The sequence below is a fragment of the Brachionichthys hirsutus genome, chromosome 15 (genome assembly GCF_040956055.1).
Source record: "Brachionichthys hirsutus isolate HB-005 chromosome 15, CSIRO-AGI_Bhir_v1, whole genome shotgun sequence".
Lineage (NCBI taxonomy): Eukaryota > Metazoa > Chordata > Actinopteri > Lophiiformes > Brachionichthyidae > Brachionichthys > Brachionichthys hirsutus.
In genome coordinates this window covers 11,693,588-11,716,766 of record NC_090911.1, presented here as the reverse complement: position 1 = coordinate 11,716,766, position 23,179 = coordinate 11,693,588, and the positions used below count along the sequence as shown (strand labels likewise).

At 52.9% G+C, this 23,179-nt stretch overlaps 1 protein-coding gene across 1 annotated transcript; it reads left to right on the top strand.

Annotated features, from left to right (window-relative positions):
• The first annotated feature begins 4,309 nt into the window (after positions 1-4,309).
• adcy8 (adenylate cyclase 8 (brain)) lies at positions 4,310-22,952 on the top strand. The gene is given in 19 exon segments (XM_068748979.1): positions 4,310-4,486; positions 4,489-4,840; positions 4,843-5,162; positions 9,573-9,722; positions 11,847-11,977; positions 12,618-12,729; positions 13,049-13,176; positions 14,401-14,559; positions 14,703-14,973; positions 15,261-15,361; positions 15,456-15,657; positions 16,109-16,198; positions 16,583-16,755; positions 17,049-17,127; positions 18,928-19,086; positions 21,163-21,309; positions 22,045-22,137; positions 22,227-22,341; positions 22,453-22,952. Coding segments are annotated over 19 exon segments (3,459 nt in total).
• Positions 22,953-23,179: the final 227 nt, after the last annotated feature.

The following is a 23,179-nucleotide window of genomic DNA, read 5'->3' as shown; positions in this document are numbered from 1 at the left end:
TGGTTTTATTTGAGCTTCTCTCCTGGTCAATCAATACGACAGAAAAGTGTTTGCATTGATCATTCTCTGATTACGGATGATTAATTCTGCGTCTTCATGCCAAACGACTCGGACCGGCGGCCAAATGGATGGGAAAGCTGAGCTCAGCAGATTACAAGCAAGGGAGTGGAGGAATGAGGAGGAGGAGGAGGGGAAGAAGAAGAAGAAGGAAAGCGCTCCTCTGATGACTCATCCGCTCGGGCTGCCTCTCAGAAACGATGCCGAGCACGGCTGGTGATTTGCAGCAAGCTCAAACGGGGATGCTTTTCCAGAACCTGGCCTCCCATCGTCTCGACCGCGCCTCTAATCCCGTCCCGAGGATTAAAACTGGCACGAGGACGATTCTCAACACAAGAGCAGCTTCTTTTCTTGGTTCATTTACGGAACTTCCCACACGAATGTCGTTTTGCCACCGACGTGTTTCACGGACTACAGAAGCAAAAAACGGAGGCCTGGTTTCCCATCTGGCCGAGGACCTGATCACACGGTGCACACGCAGGTGCAGAGAGTCACGCACTTACCTCCTCCAAGCAGCTCATTCCCCTCCTTATTGGATTTACACCATCGCCACGGTGACCTGGATCATCTTCAGAAGGTTCTAGATTGTTCTTGGTATCTTTGTACACCAAACATGAGAAGTAAAAGTGAATCAGAGTTGATTTTGCTGAATTGAATGCATATTTGACAAGATATGATTTGTTAAAAGCCTCCATTATAAGTAAATGGGAAAATCCAGAAAATCCGACTGCTTTTCCTGCAGAGCCTCCGTCTTTAACCCCCCGATTGGTCCGGATCACCGACCCAGTCCGGACAGAGCCTTTATCTGAGTAATTATTAACCTCTATTTATCTAACGGAAGGCGGCTGAGCTTTTTACCCTCCCCTCCTCCTCCTCCTCCTCCTCCTCCAGTTGGACATTAACGCCGGTGCCATCGCACTTTGCTTGGAATCAGAATGAGATTTACAGATTTGGAGCAACTGAATCATTTTCTCAATCGGAAACAAAAAAGGAAACCTCAGAAAAAGAATGCACTCAAACCACACACACACACACACACACACACACACAGGTGCGGTGATTAACGCTGATCACCTGGGAGCACGCCTCCATTAATGGGTCACTTCTGTTTAGCGGCTTCTTTTAAATCCTGTCCTTCCGATTCGAGGCGGTTTGATGCAGGCGCCTCAGGAAAAACGAGGTGGCGAGTTCGAGCCCCGAGATCCGCATCCTCAATCTGTGTCATCCTCCCGGTGATGCCGTGATCTGCATGCAGCAGCTATGACATCATCGAGGAGGCTTCCGATGTCCCGCTATACGCTAATGCCGACTGGACCCTCGGAAACCTGGTCTGAACACACGAAGGCGATTGATCATGTGATCACGACAGCTGATAAAGTGGATTAGCAGCTAATGTGGCTGCGGTGGTTCCCGCCTCCCAGGCTCACCTGCTTATTGGTATTTAACTGATCATCAATCACAACGAGACTGTGATTACCTGTTGCTGAATCCTGATTGGTAGTTTAAGGTAATGGGCGGAGCTGCTTCCACTCTCAAACAAATTAAGTGTCCAAAGCCTTCGGCGGGGTTCATCGGTGGGGGAAATGGTGCAGAAACCAGATCGCCAATTAATCAATTTCATTAATGAGGTGATCGTTCATGGGGAAACGCGAATAAATCACGGCTGGAAGGAAGCGGCGACGCATGAAACCGAGAGGAGCTTCGTAAATCAATGGCCTCCTGAAGAGCGGAGGAGGAGGAGGAGGAGGAGGAGGAGGAGGAGGAGGAGGAGGGCACGGCCGTGTAGATGAAGAGCATCAGGGTTCTAGATCCTCTATCAACGAAGGAGGTTCTGTTTGTGCCGCCTCCAGCGAGACGCCGTCGGATCAGTGGTGGACAAACGGGTTTGTTGCGTCTTCAAAAGCTGCGGATCTATAGATCCAGAAGAACCCGCCATTCGGTCCCGGAACATCAGCACCACTTTGGACATGGCGTTGTTTAATAATGGAACCTGACTCAAACTGTTTGGGTTCTGACGCCGTTCTGATTGGTTAGTTCTCGGCGTGGGGAAGGATTTTCAGGAATTTGCCTTTCCTGGGAATCATCAGAATAAATCTGCAGAAGAAAGGAGGGTAAAAATAGACCGAATAGCAAAGAGGCAACTTTCCTCTCGCCCAGAGCCACGCGTGACTCAAAGTGGGGGGGGGGGGGGGGGGGGGGGGGGTTGCCTCTCCTCAGAAGGACCTCGAGGTTTAGGAGGAATAATTTCACCCGATCTAATCCCAGTCCAGCGAGCTCTGACAGGCTTCGGTCCGGCTCCTCTCAGATAAGGAAAGTGGGACAAGATGTTAGCAAACAGTGTAAGGGGGGGTGGGGGGGCAAATGCCGTCTCCGCTGGGCACATTTCCTTCCCCATCCTGTCTACATTTCGGCATTTTGCTGACAGTCTGAATTAATCCCAGTTAATCTCGCTTTAGCCGGCGACCCCCCCCCCGAGTTGAGATCTGCGGAGGACGACGGTAGGAGCGTCTCCGAGGGGCGTCTCCAAGGGGCGCCTCCGGGGAGCGTCTCTGGGGGGCGTCTCCGAGGGGTGTCTCCAAGGGGCGTCTCCGGGGAGCGTCTCTGGGGGGCGTCTCCGAGGGGTGTCTCCGGGGAGCGTCTCTGGGGAGCGTCTCCGGGGAGCGTCTCCGGGGAGCGTCTCTGAGGGGCGTCTCCGAGGGGTGTCTCCGAGGGGCGTCTCCGGGGAGCGTCTCTGGGGGGCGTCTCCGAGGGGTGTCTCCCGGGAACGCCTCCTTTTCAGCATTTGTTCTTTGTGATTAAAATTTCAAGGCCTTAGATTAGAGTCGTAATCCAGTTTTGTCACCGGGGCTATAATTTAGATTTTTGTTTGTTTGTTTTTTAAACTTGACGCCCTTAATGGGGCGGAGTTTATACCAAAGTGACATAAAGACTCACCCCCCATCCCAGAGGTACCGGGTGGGGGGTGACCCGTGATGGATGCGTGTCTGAGCAATAAAGCTGCTTTTATTTTACTCACATATGGTCCGAATGAACTGCGGAGAAGCGAAATGTGGACAAGGGACAAAAGGACAGAAGACGGGAGGACATTTTTTATCAGGGATGGAAGGGAAGAAAGAGAGGAGGAGATGAAAGAGAGAGAGAAAGAGAGCAGAAGTGGAGGACAAAAAAGAGGAAGCTCGTGGGACGATAAGGAGGCAGGGAAAGGGGCGGATGCAGAGGTGACTGTGACGTCATCCCGGAGCCCAGCTGACTCTCTCCGCACATCCTCCACGCGGAGGCTCCTGCTGCTTTCAAACACCGGAGAAGAGGAAGAAGAGGAAGAGGAAGGGGGGAAACCGCGAGGACTCACGCGGAGAAACGGCTCACCGGAGGAGGAGGAAGAGGAGGAGGAGGAAGGAGGAAGGAGGCTCTCATCATCATCGGGGACGCGCCGGACATCATTTGTGGACACTTTGTTTCGCTCCTGCTCTCCTCGGTGGGACAACGGAGCGGGACTGCGACAGGACCGCCGCGTCCTGCCCTCCCCCCCCCCCCCCGCCCCGCCGCCGCAGCCCCTCCAGGCAAGCGGGGGCTCGATCCACGCCGCCGGGCTGACGCGGTGCGCGGCAGGTCGACAGTTGTTAATGTTGTCCGGTTTAAAGAGAACCGGACACACCTGCGGATTGTCTCCCTCTTTGCCCCCCCCCCCCTCACCGGATTTATATCTTTGTGATATATTTTACGAAATGCACAGAAAACGCATTTTCTTTGAAGTTGGGTTACCGTGACGCGCGCGCCAACCGGCTGCTGCGCCGACGACGCACAGCCATGTCCCGGGGTTCGACCTGAAAGTCCGTTTCTCTGCTGTTCGACCCCCCCCCCCCCCCACCCCCACGCTGGTTCCACGGTGACGCCGCGGCGCCCTGATGGTGCGGACGGTCCGCGCCCGGTGGCTCGAGCCGCTGCTCGGAGCCGCCGCCCGGTGATCCACCGAGACGCACCGAGACGCACCGAGACGCGGGAGATGCGTTTCCACTCCAGTCGGATTTACGCGCTGCTTCTTCAGCGGAATCGTTCGCGCGATGAAGATGATGATGATGATGATGATGATGATGACCTCCAGCCGCGCGTTACGCAGCCACGCGGCTCCGGTTCGATGCGCACGAGAGGACGTCGAGCCGCTGAGATAATTCACGGCTGGGATCGATTTGACCGATTTGACCGATAGGAGGGAGAAAACAAGAAGCGCGACAGCAGCGGGCGGCGGGCGGGGATGGAGCTGTCCGAAGTTCGGTGCTCCAGCGGCAGCGAGGAGCTTCACACCGGCAACCGGAGCCCGAGCAGCGGCGGCAGCGGCGGCAGCAGCGGCGGCAGCGCGCGACCCAAGCGGCTGCTGTGGCAGAACGCGGTGCGTCACATCACCGAGCAGCGGTTCATCCACGAGCAGGGGGCGCCGCCGCCGGGGGGGGCGAGCCTCCGCGCCCCGCGGGGGACCGGCACAACAACGGGGGCACCAAGGTGTTCCCGGAGCGCGCCAGCAGCGACCTGGGCTTCCTGCAGCTCGACTGCCCCCCCAGCGACTCGGACTTCTTCCTGAACCGGGGCTACACCTACCGGGGGGTCATCTTCCCGACCCTGCGGAACGCCTTCAAGTCCCGCGAGCTGGAGCGGCTGTACCAGCGCTACTTCCTGGGCCAGCGGCGGAAGTCGGTGGCGGTGATGAACGTCCTGGACGTGGCGACCAAAGTCACGCTGCTCGCGCTGCACCTCGCGCTCGCCCCCGCGCGCATGGACCCCGTCAAGGGGGGCTGCTCGGCTTCTTCGCGGGCGTGGAGGCGGTGATCTGCGCCCTGGTGGCGGTGCGGAAGGACACCACGTCGCACAGCTACCTGCAGTACAGCGGCGCGGTCACGTGGGCGGCCATGGCCACGCAGGTGCTGGCCGCCGCGCTGGGCTACGGGTTGCTGGGCGACGGCGCGGGCTACGTGCTCTTCACGCTGTTCGCCACCTACAGCATGCTGCCGCTGCCGCTCACCTGGGCCATCCTGGCCGGCGTGTTCACATCCGGCCTGCACGTGCTGGTCCAGCTGCTCCTCTCCCAGAATGCACTGCTCTCCACCAACCAGGTATACGCTCGCTCACCTGTCCGATTGTTTCCCCTCCTCCTCTGTCTCTCCTTTCTCATCTCCTTCTCTTCCTGCATCGTTTTCTTCTCCTTTATCTCCTTTCTTCATCTTGCCCATTGCACTCCCTATCTTCCTTTCATCTCCCTTCTTTGGCCCGCTCCTCCTCCTCCTGCTCCTCCATTGCTTTTCTCCTTCTACCTCCCTTCGGCCATCCTCTTTGTCTCCTTAATTTCCCCACCATGAAGGAGAAAGAAACTGTAATGGAAGGATCTCCACTCTTCCTCCTCTTCCTCCTCCTCCTCCTTTTTCTTTGAGGTGCTTTCTTCACTTTTGATCCTGAAACTAAAACTCGGAGTTTATTGTCAGATGGGCTTGTTCACAGTGCGTGTGTGTGCGTGTGTGCGTGTGCGTGTGTGTTTCTAACTTGAACGTCTTCAGTTCAAACAATGATTCAGCACCGTGGAGCTGTCCAGAACACACACAGTGCTGAGATCCTGCAGTAACTCTAAACAGGTTCAGCACCCCCTAGTGGTCAGTAGGAAATCCATCAATCTTTCTTTCTTTCTTTCATTCCCCCCCCCCCCCCCCCTGCTCCTTGAGCTCGCCGGTTTCGTGCCATCGATCTCGGCCACGCTCGCCGTCCGTTAGCAGACGCTGCACTCAGGCCCTCTGAATATTTAATGAGCCGTTAGCTGCAGCTTGTCCAGCTTTTCATAGCGGAGTGTTCCAGTGACATTTTCAACGCCGTGACCTTTAAGGCATTTCCAAACGTCGGCACGGACCTAAAAGCTGCTTTTTCGTCCTTCATTCTTATTGTTCTGTCATGAATGAAACCCCCCCAACCCACATCCAAGTTAGCCTCGTCGCTAATGAGCCCCACAAAACATGGCGGGAAAAGTCCTGGAATGTAGAGAAGCCTCTTTCTGCTCTCTGGAGAAAATCCCGGAAGACCGTCGGTTTCTGAGACGACGCTGTTCCCTCTCGGTTATACGGCGTCTCCTTTTAGAATTCCGATCGTCCACGACCAGGAGCGAAGCGGGGAGCCTGTTTGGGTCTGGGAGCATATTGGGGCGAGGTTTAGATTAAAGGCAGCGTGATTCCAGCCAGGATTAGCTCCCGGCGCTAATCTATTCACGGCGCCGGCGCCGGGTGCCAGCCAGCGGCGTTCGCCACTCTCCTCCGGGGTCAGCATTCAAATGAGATTACTTTTGGATTACTGTTATCTCTTTGAAATATGGAAAAACAGCAGACACTCAAGGGGGGGTAGGGGGGGGGGCTCTGTGGTCACCCTCCTCCCCTGTCTTCAGCCTTTTGCCAGTGTCTTTTAAGTCCCAACAAAGGTTGGACTCGTCAGAAAACGTCTCTGCAGACGTACGACTCCTTTGCTTTGCCCCCCCCCCCCCCCCCCCCCCCGAGCCGTGCAGGTCGACGCCCTGGAATCACACGACAAAGACCGTCTGTCGTGTCTCATGAGACTCTGGCAGCTTTTTAGAGACCATTAGCGTCAGAAGAAACGCGGACAGCGAGGCCGAGCGTCTCATCGGCAGCCAGATGCTGGTGCGGTTTGAGCTCGGCCGTTCACGGGTGCCTGGTAGGGGGGGGGGGGGGGGGGGATGCTCGCGTCACTGGACCGGCTCAGGAAGATGGTGAGGAGGCAACAAACTGTCCTCTGGATGTCATTCAGAGTCCATTGTTGACGTTTCTTTGAAGACATTTGTGACAAGCTAGCGGAGTTATTAGAGGTCAAACGTGTCGGTTATTAGAGGTCAAATGTGACGATTATTAGAGGACAAACCAGAGGTTGCAGAACGTGTCCTCCTGGCATGCAGCGACTTGCCGTGTGGGACGAGTCCCCGGGGGGGGGGGGGGGGAGCTGTCTTTAGCTCGTCCCAGACTCTCATTCGTCCTCAGGATGTTTGCTCCGGTCGCTGCCGCCCCGCGGGGATCCGTCTCCCGGACGCCGTCGAGGAAAAACACTCGGCTCGCCTCCCCGTGAACCAACAAGGCCGTCCGGCAGGAAAAAACGTCTCAAAGCAAAATTTTTTTTTTAAATAAATCAGAGCTCGTTTGTGAGAGATGGAAAAGTAATTAGAAGCTCTAAAAATAAAGGCCTAAATCTCAGGCGACAAAATCCTCTCTGGTTTAGTTTTTCACCTCCAGCACAGACCGTTCTTATGCTGATTGATTATTGATTAAATTGAGTATTTTTAGACACGTACTTCGTGTACTTGTACTTTACTTTTACTTGTACTTTATAGCACACGCGTGTTGTTGAATCGAGGCGTGTCGGTCGACGCCGACCCAGACGACACGTCAATTCAGCGCCTCGTCGTCGTGTCGCTCTCGGTGTCACACACGAAGCATATTGCTGCGTGTTTTGGAATGACAGGCACGCACACACACACACACAGACACACGCAGACGTTCAGTGTCATCGCAGCTTAAGCGACACGCTCAGAACTGAGAAAGCGACCCAGCTGCTCCCGGAGGAGCCGAGAAGGAGCTGCAGACGCGTCTAAAGTCTCCTCTAACCGAACGCTTTTAAAAACCAAGAACCGCTGACATTCAATATAGTTCACGTTTGATGAGAATGACATCGGATATTGTCATGGCAACGGGGTGCACGAAGGTCACGGGCCACGGGACTCACATTGGGAACGGGGGGGGAAGCAGGAAATGCAACCTTTTGATTGGTCACGCAGGAAATCAAACCGCAGCAGGGAAGCTGCCGTAGCTCCGCGGCTCGGAGCCGCCGTCACGTTTTCATCCGGCTGTCTCCGTGACGCGGGACGGCGGGTCAAACCGAGGCGTCGCCGCAGCCTGTAAAGATCCTGCTGACTCCTTCTGGAGTCGAAATGTAATCCTATAAATTCATCGCCGTGACGATGATAGAAGTCAAGAGCGTAATGCAGGAAGTTCCCACGCTCGTCCGTCACCTTGAAACATGACGACGACGCAGGAAGTCAGGAGGGGAGGATCAGTTTAATATTCACACACAGTGTGAGGAAAGGTGGAGCCGATGTCACCTCAGTGATGTCACCTCCCTGTACGAGCGTGGAAACCTCAATAGCATCTGGTTGATTCCTAAAACGGATTAATTTCTTTGCCTTAATTAACTCTACTAGATTTGTCCTCTTGTCTCCTTTAAGCCTGGACCTGATTAGCGATGCGTCCGTTTTCCACGCCGCTCTTCCGCCTGGACTCAAACTGAAAACATTATGATAATGGCGGCCGTTAACCCCGCCTCATTATTCTCGTGTAGCTGCATCTCGCTGGACCGCTGCTCTTAACGAGACCTTGTTAAAAGCGTCCACCTCACTTCTCCACCGTCTCCGTCCTTTACGGACGTGCCGGCGCTGCTGCTGCTTTCCAAAACAACATGGCGGCTCCCGCCGCCACAGCTGCTGCAGCGTAGCATGTTTTCCATTTTCCCGTCTCTGTGGAAGGAGCAGAGGCCTTCGGGGGCGCGGCATTGAAATTGAATCAGCGCTGATGGCGTCCCGGGAGGACTTTGCAATGAGACACAGTAGCACGCCGTAATGCGGCGGGAGGCGTCTCGCCCTCTGGGAGGTGCAGAGCTTCGGGGCGGGAGACGGAGAGAGGGAGGCGTCGTGTGAGGAGCGAGGAGGAAAATACACAAATACACAAACGCGGGAAACACGCATGGCTAAAGGGGTCGTCTTCGTGGTCGCGTTCGGGGGGAGGGGGGGCGTTCCCATGGAAACATCTCGTCTCATTGTCTTCGCACGCAGTTGACATGGCAGTGAAGCCCTCTTGAACTTGAACAGCTGCTAATCAAGTCTTGTCCGTCGGGGTCGGGAGACCTGCCCACCTGGGCAGGTAGCGGTCGGTCGATTGCCCCGTCTGTTCGGATGGGGCAATAAAAACTGCGACACTAGATAGACGCTTTTGGTCCTGTCCACACCTGTTTGGCTGTAATTACTCCCTATGCACAACCCAGTGTGTGTGCGTGTGTGTGCGTGTGTGTGCGTGTGTGTGTGTGTGTGTGTGTGTGTGTGCGTGTGAACGTGTGTGCGGGCGTCGAGCCTGGAGAGTTTCCGTCCGTGAGACGTGTTGATTTCTCAGCCAACCCATTTTAAAACTTGCATCATGTGAGGCTCCATCAGACGGGAGGACGAAGGGGGCGGGGGAGGGGGAGGCGGAGCTAAAGGTGGCCGTGGCGGTAAAATCCCCTGTTCACTAGTTCAGAGGTTGCAGGTTGTTGCGTCAGCTCTGCTCTCCGGTGACTTGAAAACAAAGGACGGCGGCCATGTTTTTTCCGACCCTCTGATAAACCCAGATTATATTTAGGCATCGGGCCCGTCCCCCCCCGATCGATCGCGTTTGTTTGATTGGCGCAGACCGGATCCATCGATCTGACCACACCTTTCTGGGGCGTGTCTGTTTCAGGTGGCGGCTCAGGTGGTCTTATTCCTGTGCATGAACACCGCCGGGGTCTTCATCAGCTACCTGTCCGACCGGGCCCAGCGCCAGGCCTTCCTGGAGACCCGGCGCTGCATCGAGGCCCGGCTGCGACTCGAGACGGAGAACCAGAGACAGGTGAGGTCCGGCCCCGCTGCAGACACCTGTGGGACCTTCAGTAAAGAGGGACTCGTAGAGGCCGTTCACGTTTGACGATCGGAGGTTCTGGTTATTTATACGGACGCTCGTGATCTCCAGAGGATGAATCCCAGTCGTGCGACAACATTTAGGCCTCATCGATCCGCTGCTGTCATGCAAACCGTGCATCATGCACATGCACACGCACACACACACACACACACACAGATGCATGGTGACACACGGCGGACGCTCCGGCTTCCAGAACCCTCAGAAAGCTTTTACTGCTCTTCCTGGAAGCGTTCTAGCCTCACAAGGCCGTGATAGTTGTAATGGAGCGCGAAGAGGCTCCGCCCTCCTCAGCACACCACCCCTAATGTCAGCCAATCAAAGCCCGGCATTTCTGTCAACAGGCATCAAGAGCTCTCGTACTCTTTGGGTTTGACTGATGTTCGGAAAAGGGATAGAAACTTATCTCATCAAGAGCCGTACTATTAAACGGGTCTAAGTCTGCCACGCACCGCCTCCTCAGCGCCGACCAATCAGCAGACAGACGCATTTAGGAAGCAGCAGGTGAAGAAAGTCGAGCAGAGAGCGGCGAAGGCAGAAAGCGTGTCCCGGTGAGCCGGATGAGAGTTGTCAGCGAGCCGCCGGAGGGCTTCGGCTCCGGGAGGAAAATCAAGCTGCGCTAATGACTTTCAAAGCTAATCTGACACGGAGTCCGCTGGCTCCGCGCTGTCCGAACCAGAGACCATGTCAAGTGGAGCACCCCCCCCCATGGCCCCCCCAGCTGGGCAGGCCTCACAATGCTGAAGCACGTTTCCACCTCGGAGTCGCATCCAATCCGATCGGTTCACCCTCTGGAGGTTCTGATCGTCGCTGACGCTTATCATGTGTAATTATTACGTTACATTATCCAAACGAGACTTGGACTTTTAATTTTTGTCATGACGGTGTCATGAAGGATCATAATATGGTCGAAAGCAAGAAGAGAGAGAGAGAAAAAAAAGATACATTTATGTTTGAGGTTTACCATTTAGGTTTCTTTGAATTAAAAATGGAGCCTTTTATGGAAGCAAATGGAAAGATTTTATTCAATTAACGTACCGGTGTGTAGAAATAAGACGCTTTCAGATCCGATGCCTCGAGAATCTTATAAAACGAGACCCCACAACTTTAAAGGAGCTCTTATAATAAGCAACAGTAGCAAACACTTTACTCTATTATTAGCCCACAGCGTTGGCATACATTTAACGAGAGCCTCGTTAGCAGCACATTAACTGATTTAAGGGAGGCCTTTCGGGCGTTTCCCACACCTGATCGTATTCCTTCAACAGGGCTTTAGCATTAGCTCCTTCGTTTGCATCTTTGCATGCTATCCTTCGGCTCAGTTGCCATTATGCAGATGATACTCAAGTTTATCTCTATAATTGATTTCAGAGTGGAGGTCAGATTTGACTTTTTTTCCGTAGCAGGCTGGGGTTTTCCCGTGTGAAACACGTTTAAACATCATATCCTAAATGTAACCGCGTAGTTTATCTGCTAAATGTTGTGTACCGAGAGCGTCTGTGTCATTGTATGGAATTGCTGGTTGTGGTTTTTTTTGTGTGTGTGTGTTTTTGGCATCTGAAAGAGAAAGATGCTTAGAGCTGGAGCTGGTCCTGATCCCCGAGGCCAAAAGGACTATGATGGAAGCTGATGCATGACTGCGAATCTCTGCGCGTATTTGCCGCGGGGCTCCTCCATGAGCACAGAAACACGAGGCGTGCTGCTTGTTTCCGTGAAGATGGAATCTTTGCAGGATTCTGCTCAAAGAGCTCCGGCTGGCAGAGTCTCTGAAGATATTTCTTTGCTCAGACCTTTATGAAATTTGTTTGTGCAACAATCTGCCCCTTATGCTTGCTTGTTTAGTACATCAGAGTGTTCCCGTCTGCATAACGACACCCAGAGATTCCATTTGAATTCTCTTTTCTTTGGAACTAGAACAATTATTTCACCCCATTGTTGCTTGAACTTTAAGCAAGTGAATTATGATTCCCTCCACAGTTTAAAGACTCCAGGACTTTTACATTGTGTTTGCCATTAACCAACATGATTGATTTTTTTTTCTCTCCCCCCCTGCAGGAGAGACTGGTCTTATCAGTCCTTCCGCGTTTCGTAGTTTTGGAAATGATCAATGACATGACAAATGTAGAGGACGAACACCTCCAGCATCAGTTTCACAGAATCTACATTCACCGCTACGAGAATGTCAGGTCAGTCCGTCGGTTTGACTGTGAAGCATTACATTACTGCACCTTCAGAGGTGTTCGCATAGATCTGCTTGTTCAACTAATGATGGAGCCTCAAATCTTCCAGGTTCACATACGTTATGTCGGAAACACTGATTGAAAGATATCAGGAAATGCTTTTGAGTTGATGACGTTAAATAAAAATAAATACAGTTTATAGAGAAAGAGAAGTTAGTATTTAGGACAGGCATGGGCAAACTAAGGCCCGGGGGCCATATACGGCCCTTCTGGCTTTTTAATCCGGTCCGCCGAACTTTTCCGAATTCTAGCCATTGTGGTTAGCGAGTCAAAACATTTGTCCACCCCAACATGTTGATCGCCCTCTAGTGGCTAGTTAAACCTGGAGGCACACAAGCCAAACTAAATGCTCCAAGTACACAGCAAAGATGGCTTCTGCTATTTTTTATATTCTTTAATAAATGTAAATACCTTTGGTTTTCAAAGCTCCAAAGTTGCCCCTCCATTTATTGTCTATGCATTTAAATATTCATGTTAATGTGCAGACTATGCAGTGTGATCCATGCGGCATTAAATGTTGTAAGTGTTTGGATGGTGTGAAAGAAGTGAGCTGCGCATTACAGTGACATTTCCGTATTTTATTCAGCATTCTTTTCGCAGATGTTAAAGGCTTCACCAACCTCTCCACGACGCTGTCGGCGCAGGAGCTGGTGCGAATGTTGAATGAACTCTTTGCACGCTTCGACCGCCTCGCACACGTAAGTGATTTCGCTTTGCTGCGCTTTTTGATAACAAATCGACTCGGGCTGTTAAAGTCGCTAGGCGACAGGTATCATGACTACGAGAGGAGTCGATGGTAGAGTCTGTAGACTAGACCGTTTCACGTCTCAGCACCGAACGAAGCCACGCCTTCGTAGACCGTGGTCTTTAAAAGCCGACCAATGAAAGGACGACCATGCCGCTGTGATGTCATTGGTCCTGAAACTCGTCCTTTGAAGGCTGCAGCTGCAGAAGACGGCGTCTTCTTGATGTCCGTCACCGCTGACGTTGACGTTAACGTTTGATTGGTCGTTGCAGGAGCACCACTGCCTACGAATAAAGATCCTTGGAGACTGTTACTACTGCGTTTCGGGCCTACCTGAGCCCAGACAGGACCACGCCCACTGCTGCGTGGAGATGGGCCTCAGCATGATCAAAACCATCAGGTACCAACTTCCTCTACGTTTCTATGGTGACCTGTCCACCTTGTTTCTTCCCCCGGTTAGATAAAAAAACGTTTTCTCGGTTAGCATCTTAGCGTATCCTGGGATCCTCCAGACCGCCTCCCTTTGGAGGCTGTTGGCATGTCCAAGTGGGAGGAGACCCCAGGGCAGGCCCAGAACTCTCCGAAGGGATTGCGTATTTCATCTACTCTCGGAATGTGTCTGGATCCTACGGGAAAAACGCTGAAAAGTGTTGCTGGGGAGAGGGACGACCGGAATAACCAGCTTGTCCTACTTCCTGAACCGACCCTGAAGGATGGATGGATAGATGGACAGGAGAGAGACTTTATCTCCCTCCTTCCCCCCCCCTTTGATATTCTTATTACCTGGATGGGAAGCAGAACCAAACTGGACTTCATAGCAGTCTGGACTTCCAGTCGAGTGAATCCTCAGAACCTCTGTCCCTGGCCTGCAGGACATTTAGAGCCGATTCAGCTTAAGAGGAGGCGAGCCCAGAGACTCTTTGCTCGGCTGCCCTTGGGACGAAGTTGCCACCGCCGGAGGGCAACACAGTGAGGAAGAGGAGCAGCTCCTCCTCCCCCCAGGCCATCCAGATGCTAATCAGTCACAGTGCCTGGAGTTATTTTGCAGCTCTATAATATATTTCTAGTCTTATTCATTAAAGCCAGTATCAAATTTGACATGCTGAACCAATCCAATCCCGTCTAGTCATTTTTATGTCAACAATGTTTCCTCTTTGAGACTATTTCTATTTTGCTTTCATCCCTTGAGTGGCGTTGGACCGGAACCAAAGCGTTTCACCGAAGGAATGTAAATCTGAAGCTGAAAATACCACCGAAGACTGTCAGAAAGGAACCAAACAACGCAACCTTCAACGCAGACAGATTATCTTTTATCATAAATAACTCAAGCGTGCTGAATCGGCATCTTTTGCAAAATGTCGACGCAAGGATTCGTCCCAGTCTGATAAGAGGATCAATAATGAATGGAAGGAAGAGACTTTGACCCTGGCAGGAAGTGGAATAGGATTGAAAGTCTTTCTGAATGTTTAAGGGCCTCTAAGTCACTAAAAGGTGCTTTCGTTTAAAGAGCTCCATGTGAAAACGGACCTCTTGACTCCAGCAGTTACAAACCTAGCACCCATTAATCGGAGGGGGGGCATAAACCTTTTGAGCCCGAAGCAGACTCTTCTTGTCTTTTCTCTAGATACGTGAGATCACGTACGAAACACGACATCGACATGCGGATCGGAATCCACTCCGGCTCCGTGCTGTGCGGCGTTCTGGGACTCAGAAAGTGGCAGTTTGACGTCTGGTCGTGGGACGTCGACATCGCCAACAAGCTGGAATCTGGAGGGATCCCGGGGTGAGAGACAGAAAGAGGCGAATAATAGACGTGAATGCATCCGGTAGACGGAGACGGGCCTTCAGCGTGAGGCGGGTGCGCCTCTCAGAAGACTCCCATCCAGGGTAAGTTGAAATCTTTGACGTGGATTCTCCGTGTTCCAGGAGGATCCACATCTCCAAAGCTGCTTTGGACTGTTTGAACGGCGACTACGAGGTGGAGGAGGGCCACGGGAAGGACCGCAATGACTTCCTCCGTCGCCACAACATCGAGACGTTCCTCATCAAGGAGCCGGAGGAGAGTCTGCTCACCCTGCCGGAGGACATCGTGAAGGAGGCGGCGAGCTCGGCCGACCGCCGGGCCAGCGGCGCCACCTTCAACGAGGCATCCTGGAGCCCCGAGCTCCCCTTCGACAACATCGTGGGGAAGCAGAACGTAAGTCGTCCTGGAGTTACAGGACGGAAGGGAAACTTTCTGGCTTTGAACACTTGGTTCGATAAATAACGATCGAGTCTGGAGGAGGAAGCGAGTATATTTAGTACACATATATTTATACGTTGTATAAGTGCTTTAATGACTTCCTGCTGCCTCCATTTACCTGTGGACAGTGCCAGGTAAACCATCTCCATGCTACGCTAATCTTAGCATTAAGAGCTGGTCATATTTAATGCAGCAGAATCGAGAGTGGTGTCGATCTTCTCCTTCTTCCTTCCATGTTCCAGTACTCCCAGATGAGGGACGAGGTGTTCAAGTCCAACCTGGTGTGTGCCTTCATCGTGCTCATCTTCATCACCACCATCCAAAGCCTGCTTCCCTCCGCCAGGTAAGAGAAAAGAGAACTAGAAAGTGGAACTTTCAGTGGCGGTTTACACGTTTCTGTGCAACTTTTCCAGTCACTGTCTTGTGTATTCCTGCAGAACGGTAACCATGGTGATCCAGTTCTCGGTCCTCATCGTCCTGCATTCTTGCCTGGTCTTGGTGACAACGGCCGAAGACTACAAATGTCTGCCGCTGGTGCTGCGTAAAGCCTGCTGCTGGATCAACGAAACGTACACCGCCCGAAACGTCATCGTCTTCGTCTCGATCCTCATCAACTTCCTGGCAGCCATGATCAATATAGTGAGTTCATCGAGCCCAGTTCGGCCCAGTTGTGCGGCTCAGTGGAACATTTACATTTTAATTCATGCTCCCATATGAATGAATGAAGCATGTTGCCATGAGAAACAAAGAAAAAGCAGAAGAAAGTGTGGAAAAAACAGGTGGAATCACATCCTTGCTAGCCTGAAGGCTACTAGGAAGCTAACGCTAAATAGACTAATTTTCAGGTACGGAGAGTTTAATAGTCGGGTTCTATCTGTTCACCGATTCCCTCTCTTCGGGTCAGAACCATGCGCTTTCCTGCCGAGCTCTAATTGTCTTCCCGTTTTCCCCACGACGAGCTGAATGTCCGCCCTGGACAGTAGATTAAAGGAGGGATGACACGTGTACGGAGGGGAAATGTTTTACAACCGACCCTTCATCGGTTCGCCGCTGCTCCCCCCCCCCCCCTCCCCCCCGTTGGTCTCCACAGCTGTGGTGCAAGTTCGACAAGTCCAGCACCTTCAGGAACCAGACGTACAACGAGTCCGCCTCCATGCCAGACATCTGCTTCTACCCAGAGGTACCGGCAAAATGAGGCGTCTCAACTTTGCTGTCAGGTCCATCTGTTGGGGGGGTTTTTACTTCTGCGACAGAGGCAAAATGATTAATTAAACATCCTCGACATCTGCTTACTCCCGGGGGTTGGGCTGGAGGTGGGGGGGGGGGGGTCTCGTCTAGGAGCACATAAAAGTCACCTGATTCTGCTCACACAAAACGCAGCAGGTTGATGGTTCGGATAAAATCACACTCTGGGCTCAGGGCTCCGGCTGAGACGCTTATTTTCTTTAGGAGTGCTGCAGGGTCCTGAGCTGGTTCCACATGACTTCTTGTTTTAAGGTCAAAACCAGACTGAAATAGGCAATAGACTGTTTTAAGAGCCTTCCTATTTCCCTGCTCGTCCCAGTACTTCGTGTTCACGGGGGTCCTGGCGATGGTGACCTGCGCTGTGTTCCTGCGGCTGAACTCGGTGCTGAAGCTGGCGGTGCTGCTGGTGATGATCGGCGTCTACTCGCTGCTGACGGAAGCGTTCTACACCTCGCTGTTTGTTCGCTACGACAGCATCCATCACAACACAGAGTGAGTCGCGTGCGATCACCAAACGTTAGCGTACATTTTCTAACCGTTCTGTCTCGATCGGAGGTAACGACGGTGGCCGGGATGGGCGAAGCGTATTTACAAACACATAAAACACAGTCGTCCTCGATAAGAATTCTAAAAAAAGAAACTTTTAGAGGCACTTTTTCTCATTTTCTTGCCCTGGAATTAATTTTATTAAAATCATTTAAATAGATTTTGTCCATGAAGCTTGATTTGAGTTTAAAATGTTTGGCCTCTAAACTAAAGCTTCCTCTTTTGTTTTGTTCCAACAGAAACTTCTTGGGGACCAAAGAAACGTCTTTGCTCCTGATGGCCATGTTCCTCCTCGCCGTGTTTTATCACGGCCAGCAGGTGAGACAAAACCCGCCCGTCCTTCGCACCTTCGATTGCTTCGGAACCAGAACCTGGACATAAACCGACCGATTGTCGGAACGCCGTGAAAGCTGGACCTCCATGTGAGAGGCCAGCAGAGGTCAACCCAGATAAAGACGAACACGGACCAAACCTCCTGAAGGCAGCAGCTCGCAGGGTGCCTCTTTCATGCTGTCGCCATGGCAACCTTTGACGGTGTGGTCGGCACCTGGAGGAGAGACGGCCCTAATCGAAGACCTTTTGCAGCTCAATGAAAGAAGATTTTTTGACGCATTTGATGTCGTCCAGCGCCGCGTTGATTCTCCCAGGGTCGGTTCTACCGCTTGCTTGGCGACGCGAGGACGGCGGCGGCTCACAGCGCGAAGCGGGTAAAGACCCAGCTCTCCCAAAAGGATGCTTGAGCGAGACGCGAGAGAAAAAGAGACGCATTGTTGAAAACAGCTGTCTCTTCAGTGCAGCTTTACCGGTTCCGCGAGCCACTTTTAAACAGCCTCAACCAACCAACGGCGTTCTGGAAAGAGGAAACACTCGGGCGAAGTAAAGCGGACTCGGACCAGTGAAGCTGCAAGTTCTAGAGAAAGAACGAGGCGTTCTTCAGCCGAAGACTCGGAGCGATTAGTCTGTTGTCGAAGAAATACGCAGGGGAGTAAAAAAAAAAAAAAACACGGGCGAGTTCGTCTTCAAGAAAAGACATTAAAGTGATTTTATTGCGCGGAGATGAAGAGCCTATTAGAGCAGAACGACGGAGGCCTTCGCTCCTTTGATTCTTCCTCTCCGGCGGCACACGAGCCTCGTCGAGGATCGCACTCAGCACCGGTATTATTGTGTGTTTATCTCCATCGAAGGAGACGCCGTTGAGTTTAACGGCACTTTGATGACTATTCTGCCGCACGAGGCGGCTCTTTGGCGCTTTAAGTGCCGGAGGAAACCAAACCACATCCTTCTTACGTGGCGAACTAATGGCGGCGGCGCCCCCCCCCCCCCCCCCCAAGGCCAGATGAGGTCGTTCGTCATGAGACGGCTTCCCGTAGCCAGTAATTACGTTACCAAGCACAGTGGCGTCAAGGCAATGCTCTTATTTTGAAAGGACTAGAGTTCTGTCATTTGGATCGCTTTAGATCAGTAATCAATAATCGGAAGCATTGGGTCATTGCCGGCATCCAGCGAAGGAGACACAGAGTCAGAGACTGAAGCATAAGAATGCAATAAAAGTGATTTTAGCATTTAGACTCAACGTTAAATCAACGTGACAAAAGCTTTTAATTAAACTCGAACCCTCACATAAAGAAATAATACCGCCGTGATTTAATGACTTTAACAATAAGTCAAAGCGTGAGCTGTAACGACGGGCTGTGGGATGAGAGCGGCAGAAAACGCTGTTTAATATCCTCAATCCTAGCGCTAGCTATAGCTAGCTTAGCTTCACGCGACTGTGCAGCCGAACATTAAGCAGTCATCCTAATTACAAGTACCACATTTGCATTCACTCACTTGATTACGGGACTAATTGATACCGGGATTGATACATCTCCTGAGTCCCGTAGTTCATCCGACCTGTCATCAATCGAGCCATTATGGAGCCGCAGCTCGGGCCGAGTCGTCGTTTAAATTACGGCGATGCCAAACTCGACTGAAGCTGCAACGTGGCGCGGACACGAAAACTGAAGCGAGCGTCTTCCCACGCCGTGGAATAAAGACCGAGGCGGGAGGCGACGACCGCGTGACGCGTCGCTAACCTTTTTTTTTTTTTGTCACCGTTCTTGTTTCGTCCGTCTTTAGCTGGAGTACACCGCCCGGTTGGACTTCCTGTGGCGTGTCCAGGCCAAAGAGGAAATCAACGAGATGAAGGAGCTGCGAGAACACAACGAGAACATGCTGAGGAACATTCTCCCCAGCCACGTGGCTCGCCACTTCCTGGAGAAGGACCGGGACAACGAGGTCTGCACTCGGTTTGTTCGCTTGGGCTTCGCCCGCCGTTAGCCGATCACGTTCTCCTTTGTCCCGTGTCTTAGCGCTTCAGTAAATGTCTTTTGCTGAGCAGAGAGAAGCGACAGGAAGCCGGCGGCTTGTTGTGCCTCAGGGTCAATGTTTCCGGGCCTCCGTTTTCACACGTCTGCCGGTTCCACCTCATTTTCTGCTCCGGAATCATTTCCCTTTAGTCTTTTCCCCCCGAGCCTCGGGAGTTCCAGCAAGCTAAAAGACTCTGCAGTCGCCTCTTGAGCAACTTGAGACAGAACCAGGGGGCCGTTTTCCTCGGCCGGGCGCTTTATTTGTTCGCGTGTGATTCATTCCGATAACACGCTGAGCGTGGGCAGCGGGGAACATATTGATTTTTCTGTCCGTTGCCGCAGCAACATTTGGTAAAGTTTCTCCTTTTCTTCTCCTGGTCTCTGCTGCCCTTTGGTTCAAAAGCACTTTGAATGGTTGGAGAGTCCAACACAAGGACACGCACACTGGGTTAGAATCATACCGCACACACTCTAGACACGGTAGGCGGAGCTCCGGGTCCAGCCCGGCTGCGGGGACGCCACCCGCATAACCACAACGTTCCACTTTCTCAGTTGGTTCTGCGTTTATAGAAGTGACACCAGAACCAGAACCTCGTCTGACCTGCATTATCTACCAAACGGGTGGGTTGAAGTCCGACCAGGAGGCCTGAACTAACCGTTAACTAACCGTTAACTAACAATAGTGCCATCAGGTTGAGTCTGCAACACAAGCGGCGTGAGGCTGGAGTCACATTCTGTGAATTCATGTCATCGACATCCCATAATAAGTCTGCCAGTCTAGTCGCTGTCTGGTTTAAAGAACTCGGCCGCGAACTCTGAGCTTCACACCGTTCCTCCTCACTCTCTGGCTGTTGCTCTGCAGGCCTGTCGTCATGGAAACCGTGCAAAGAAACTTCCCATGCACATTATTTATCGTTTATTTCCCTGTTTAATGTTGTCGTTTTCCTTCCCTGATTGGCCGCCTGATTGGCCGCCTGTCCGGCGCGTCCCTTCTTTCAGTCACGGCCGCCGCCTTTAGAAACCAACTTCCTCCTTCCTGTAGTCGTTATGCACAGGAACAGGAAGTGATCGTTCTGGCACCGCGTCACCATGGTAATCAGAGGTTTTTACCTTAAGGAGCCTCCAGCGTTTCAGTTCAAACACAGAGTGATTTGAAATCCGTTTAAATCCGTATCCGATGATATTCAGCGATGGTCTCTGGAGTCGAGTCTCTGGAGTCGGAGCTCCGCATCAGCGTCATCTCCTCCTCCGCCATCGACCCCCCCCCAACCCTAACCCTAACCCAAACCCATAATTCCTCCCGAGCAAAAGCCAAACTGCCGATCAATTATGAATGTCAGGAGAGCAGAGCTGCGCCCGTGTCTGTCCCTAATTAAAAAAAGGACACGATTAAAAATGCATCCGCCCGGATGGCTTGGGCCCTAATCGCTCGTTCCATTATTAAACAGGTGGTTTATTGTTTTCCGTCTTTGGACTCTTCCTTTGAGCGTCGACCCCTCCGTGTGGAACAGGTGTGTGGTGCGAGCTGATTGGTCGAACCAGATTGAAATCAGCCGACGAGTTTAAAGGGCCTTTGACCTCTGACCTCTGTCGTCCAGGGCCAGCGAGGGCGCGCGGCGGTGAAGTCGACCGGTACCTTTCGCTCGTTCAAGATCAAATTGATTATTAATAACAAATGCTGAACTACAATTGAACGTTTAGCAGGGATTTGCTAAACTACGGACATTCCCCGCGTGCCCACATTGCCCCCAGGTGGTGAAGATGGCGTAGTACAGCGACATCCGACGTTAACGTGCGGACGTTGCAGAACGGTACTGATGGGTCAGAACAGAATCAGGGACGCCAGAACTCCTCACCGAAGCGTAATCACGTTCACGCCAACGAGGCCTTTCCTGGCGTAGATTTCTGAAGCGTTTTACGCCGCGCAGACGACTTGAACTTGAACGGAGAGTCGCTGTAAGCCGTAGCGCCTTCCAAGCGTTCCCTCTGTGACTCCCGCGTCCAGGAGCTGTACTCCCAGTCCTACGACGCCGTGGCCGTGATGTTCGCCTCCATCCCGGGCTTCGCCGACTTCTACTCCCAGACGGAGATGAACAACCAAGGAGTCGAGTGCCTGAGGCTGCTCAATGAAATCATCGCCGACTTTGACGAGGTAAGAGCGGCGCTCAAGTGCTCCCACTTTAACTTCCGCGCACGCCGGGGTCCATTTCCGAAGTCATTATCAAAGCGTCTGTCTTCTTCTCCGGGGACGTGACGGGGCCGTTCTCCTACCTGCAGGTTATCAAAAGGCACTTATCTCGGATCGAGGGGAAGCACAGATTATAAAATGGCAGTCCCTCTTTTGTTCATGAAGTGCGAGACTGAGGTGAATCCATCCTGTATTGATTCCGGATCGCCACGCGAAGGCTTGACCGTTCCAGAACGAAGCTTGTCTTCTTTAATGGACGGTTTTTGTCTCTTGTTTTGTAATCAAGGACCAGAAGTCTGCAGACAGAAAGGACTTTCATTGGTCGGGCGATAAATAAGTGGCGATAAATAAAGTCTCCGGGCTCCGGGTTGAAAGTCAGAAGGACTTCCTGGATGATTCCCTGTGGAACAACTGGAGGAGCTTTTAATGTCTGCCGGTACAAACAGACACCAGCTGAGCTCCGCCGCCTGAGGCCACCCTCCTCGCTTGTCTTCCTCAGAAACGAACACGCTCCTCTTTTAGCCTCCAGAGAGCTGGCCTCTGGCGGCGACAGACAACCAGCTGGGGCGGTGACTCACGCTATTTGGAGGGGGGGGGGTAGAGAATAAGATCAGAACACGTGCTGATCCTGAACCTGCGTTTGAGTCTATTTCTGTTCCAAGGCTGGACTGTCATGTTGTTTTAAAATCTCCGCCGCAGCTCCTCGGCGAGGATCGTTTCCAGGACATCGAGAAGATCAAGACGATCGGCAGCACCTACATGGCCGTCTCCGGGCTGTCGCCCGAGAAGCAGGTGACGACTCTGCTGCTGCGTTTCTTGGACGTAAGGAACCCGTCCGCCCCCCCGACATCCTGCTGACTCTTCTTCTCTGCTTCCTACAGCAATGCGAGGATAAATGGGGCCACCTGTGCGCCTTGGCCGACTTCGCCATCGCCCTCAACGAGAGCATCCAGGAAATCAACAAGCACTCCTTCAACAACTTTGAGCTTAGAATCGGTGCGAGTTCCTCGGATGGCGGTTTCCTCTTCCTGCTCGCCTGAAGACGTTTTTCCCCAAGTACCTCCCTGAACGCGCGTCTCTCTTTAACGCCTGTGCGTGTCTCCGCAGGCATGGCCCACGGCTCGGTGGTCGCCGGCGTGATCGGCGCCAAGAAGCCTCAGTACGACATCTGGGGGAAGACCGTGAACTTGGCCAGCCGGATGGACAGCACGGGAGTCAGCGGCAAGATCCAGGTCCCCGAGGAGACCTACCTGATCCTGAAGGAGCGCGGCTTCGCCTTCGAGTACCGCGGCGAGATCTACGTGAAGGGCATCAGCGAGCAGGAGGGCAAAATCCGAACGCACTTCCTGCTGGGCCGGGTGCAGCCCAACCCGCTCATCCTGCAGCCCCGCAAAATCACCGGGCAGTACTCGCTGGCGGCGGTGGTGCTCGGCCTGGTGCAGTCGCTCAACAGGCAGAAGCAGAAGCAGATCCTCAACGAGAACAACAACTCGGGCATCATGAAGGGCCACCACCACTACAACCGCAGGACGTTGCTGGCGCCCGGCGGCTCCGAGGCGGGAGGGGGCCATCACGGGGAGACGGCCGATAAGACTGAGCTGTCCTGAGGACGCAACCGGAGTCGGAGTTCCTCAGAGGCAGAGCTGCTCCTCGGGCGGGAGCGATCCCAGTGGTTGGGGGGGGGGGGGGGCGTTTGGGTTAGCAGAGAGCAGGTCTGTGTTCTCGGGTTTCACCGGTGACCAAACTGACCAATCAGAGCTAAATAGACAGGGGCGTGGCGTTCCGTTCCCGCAACAGAGCCGGGATCCAGCTAGTTGTTAGCTAGTTGTTGGGT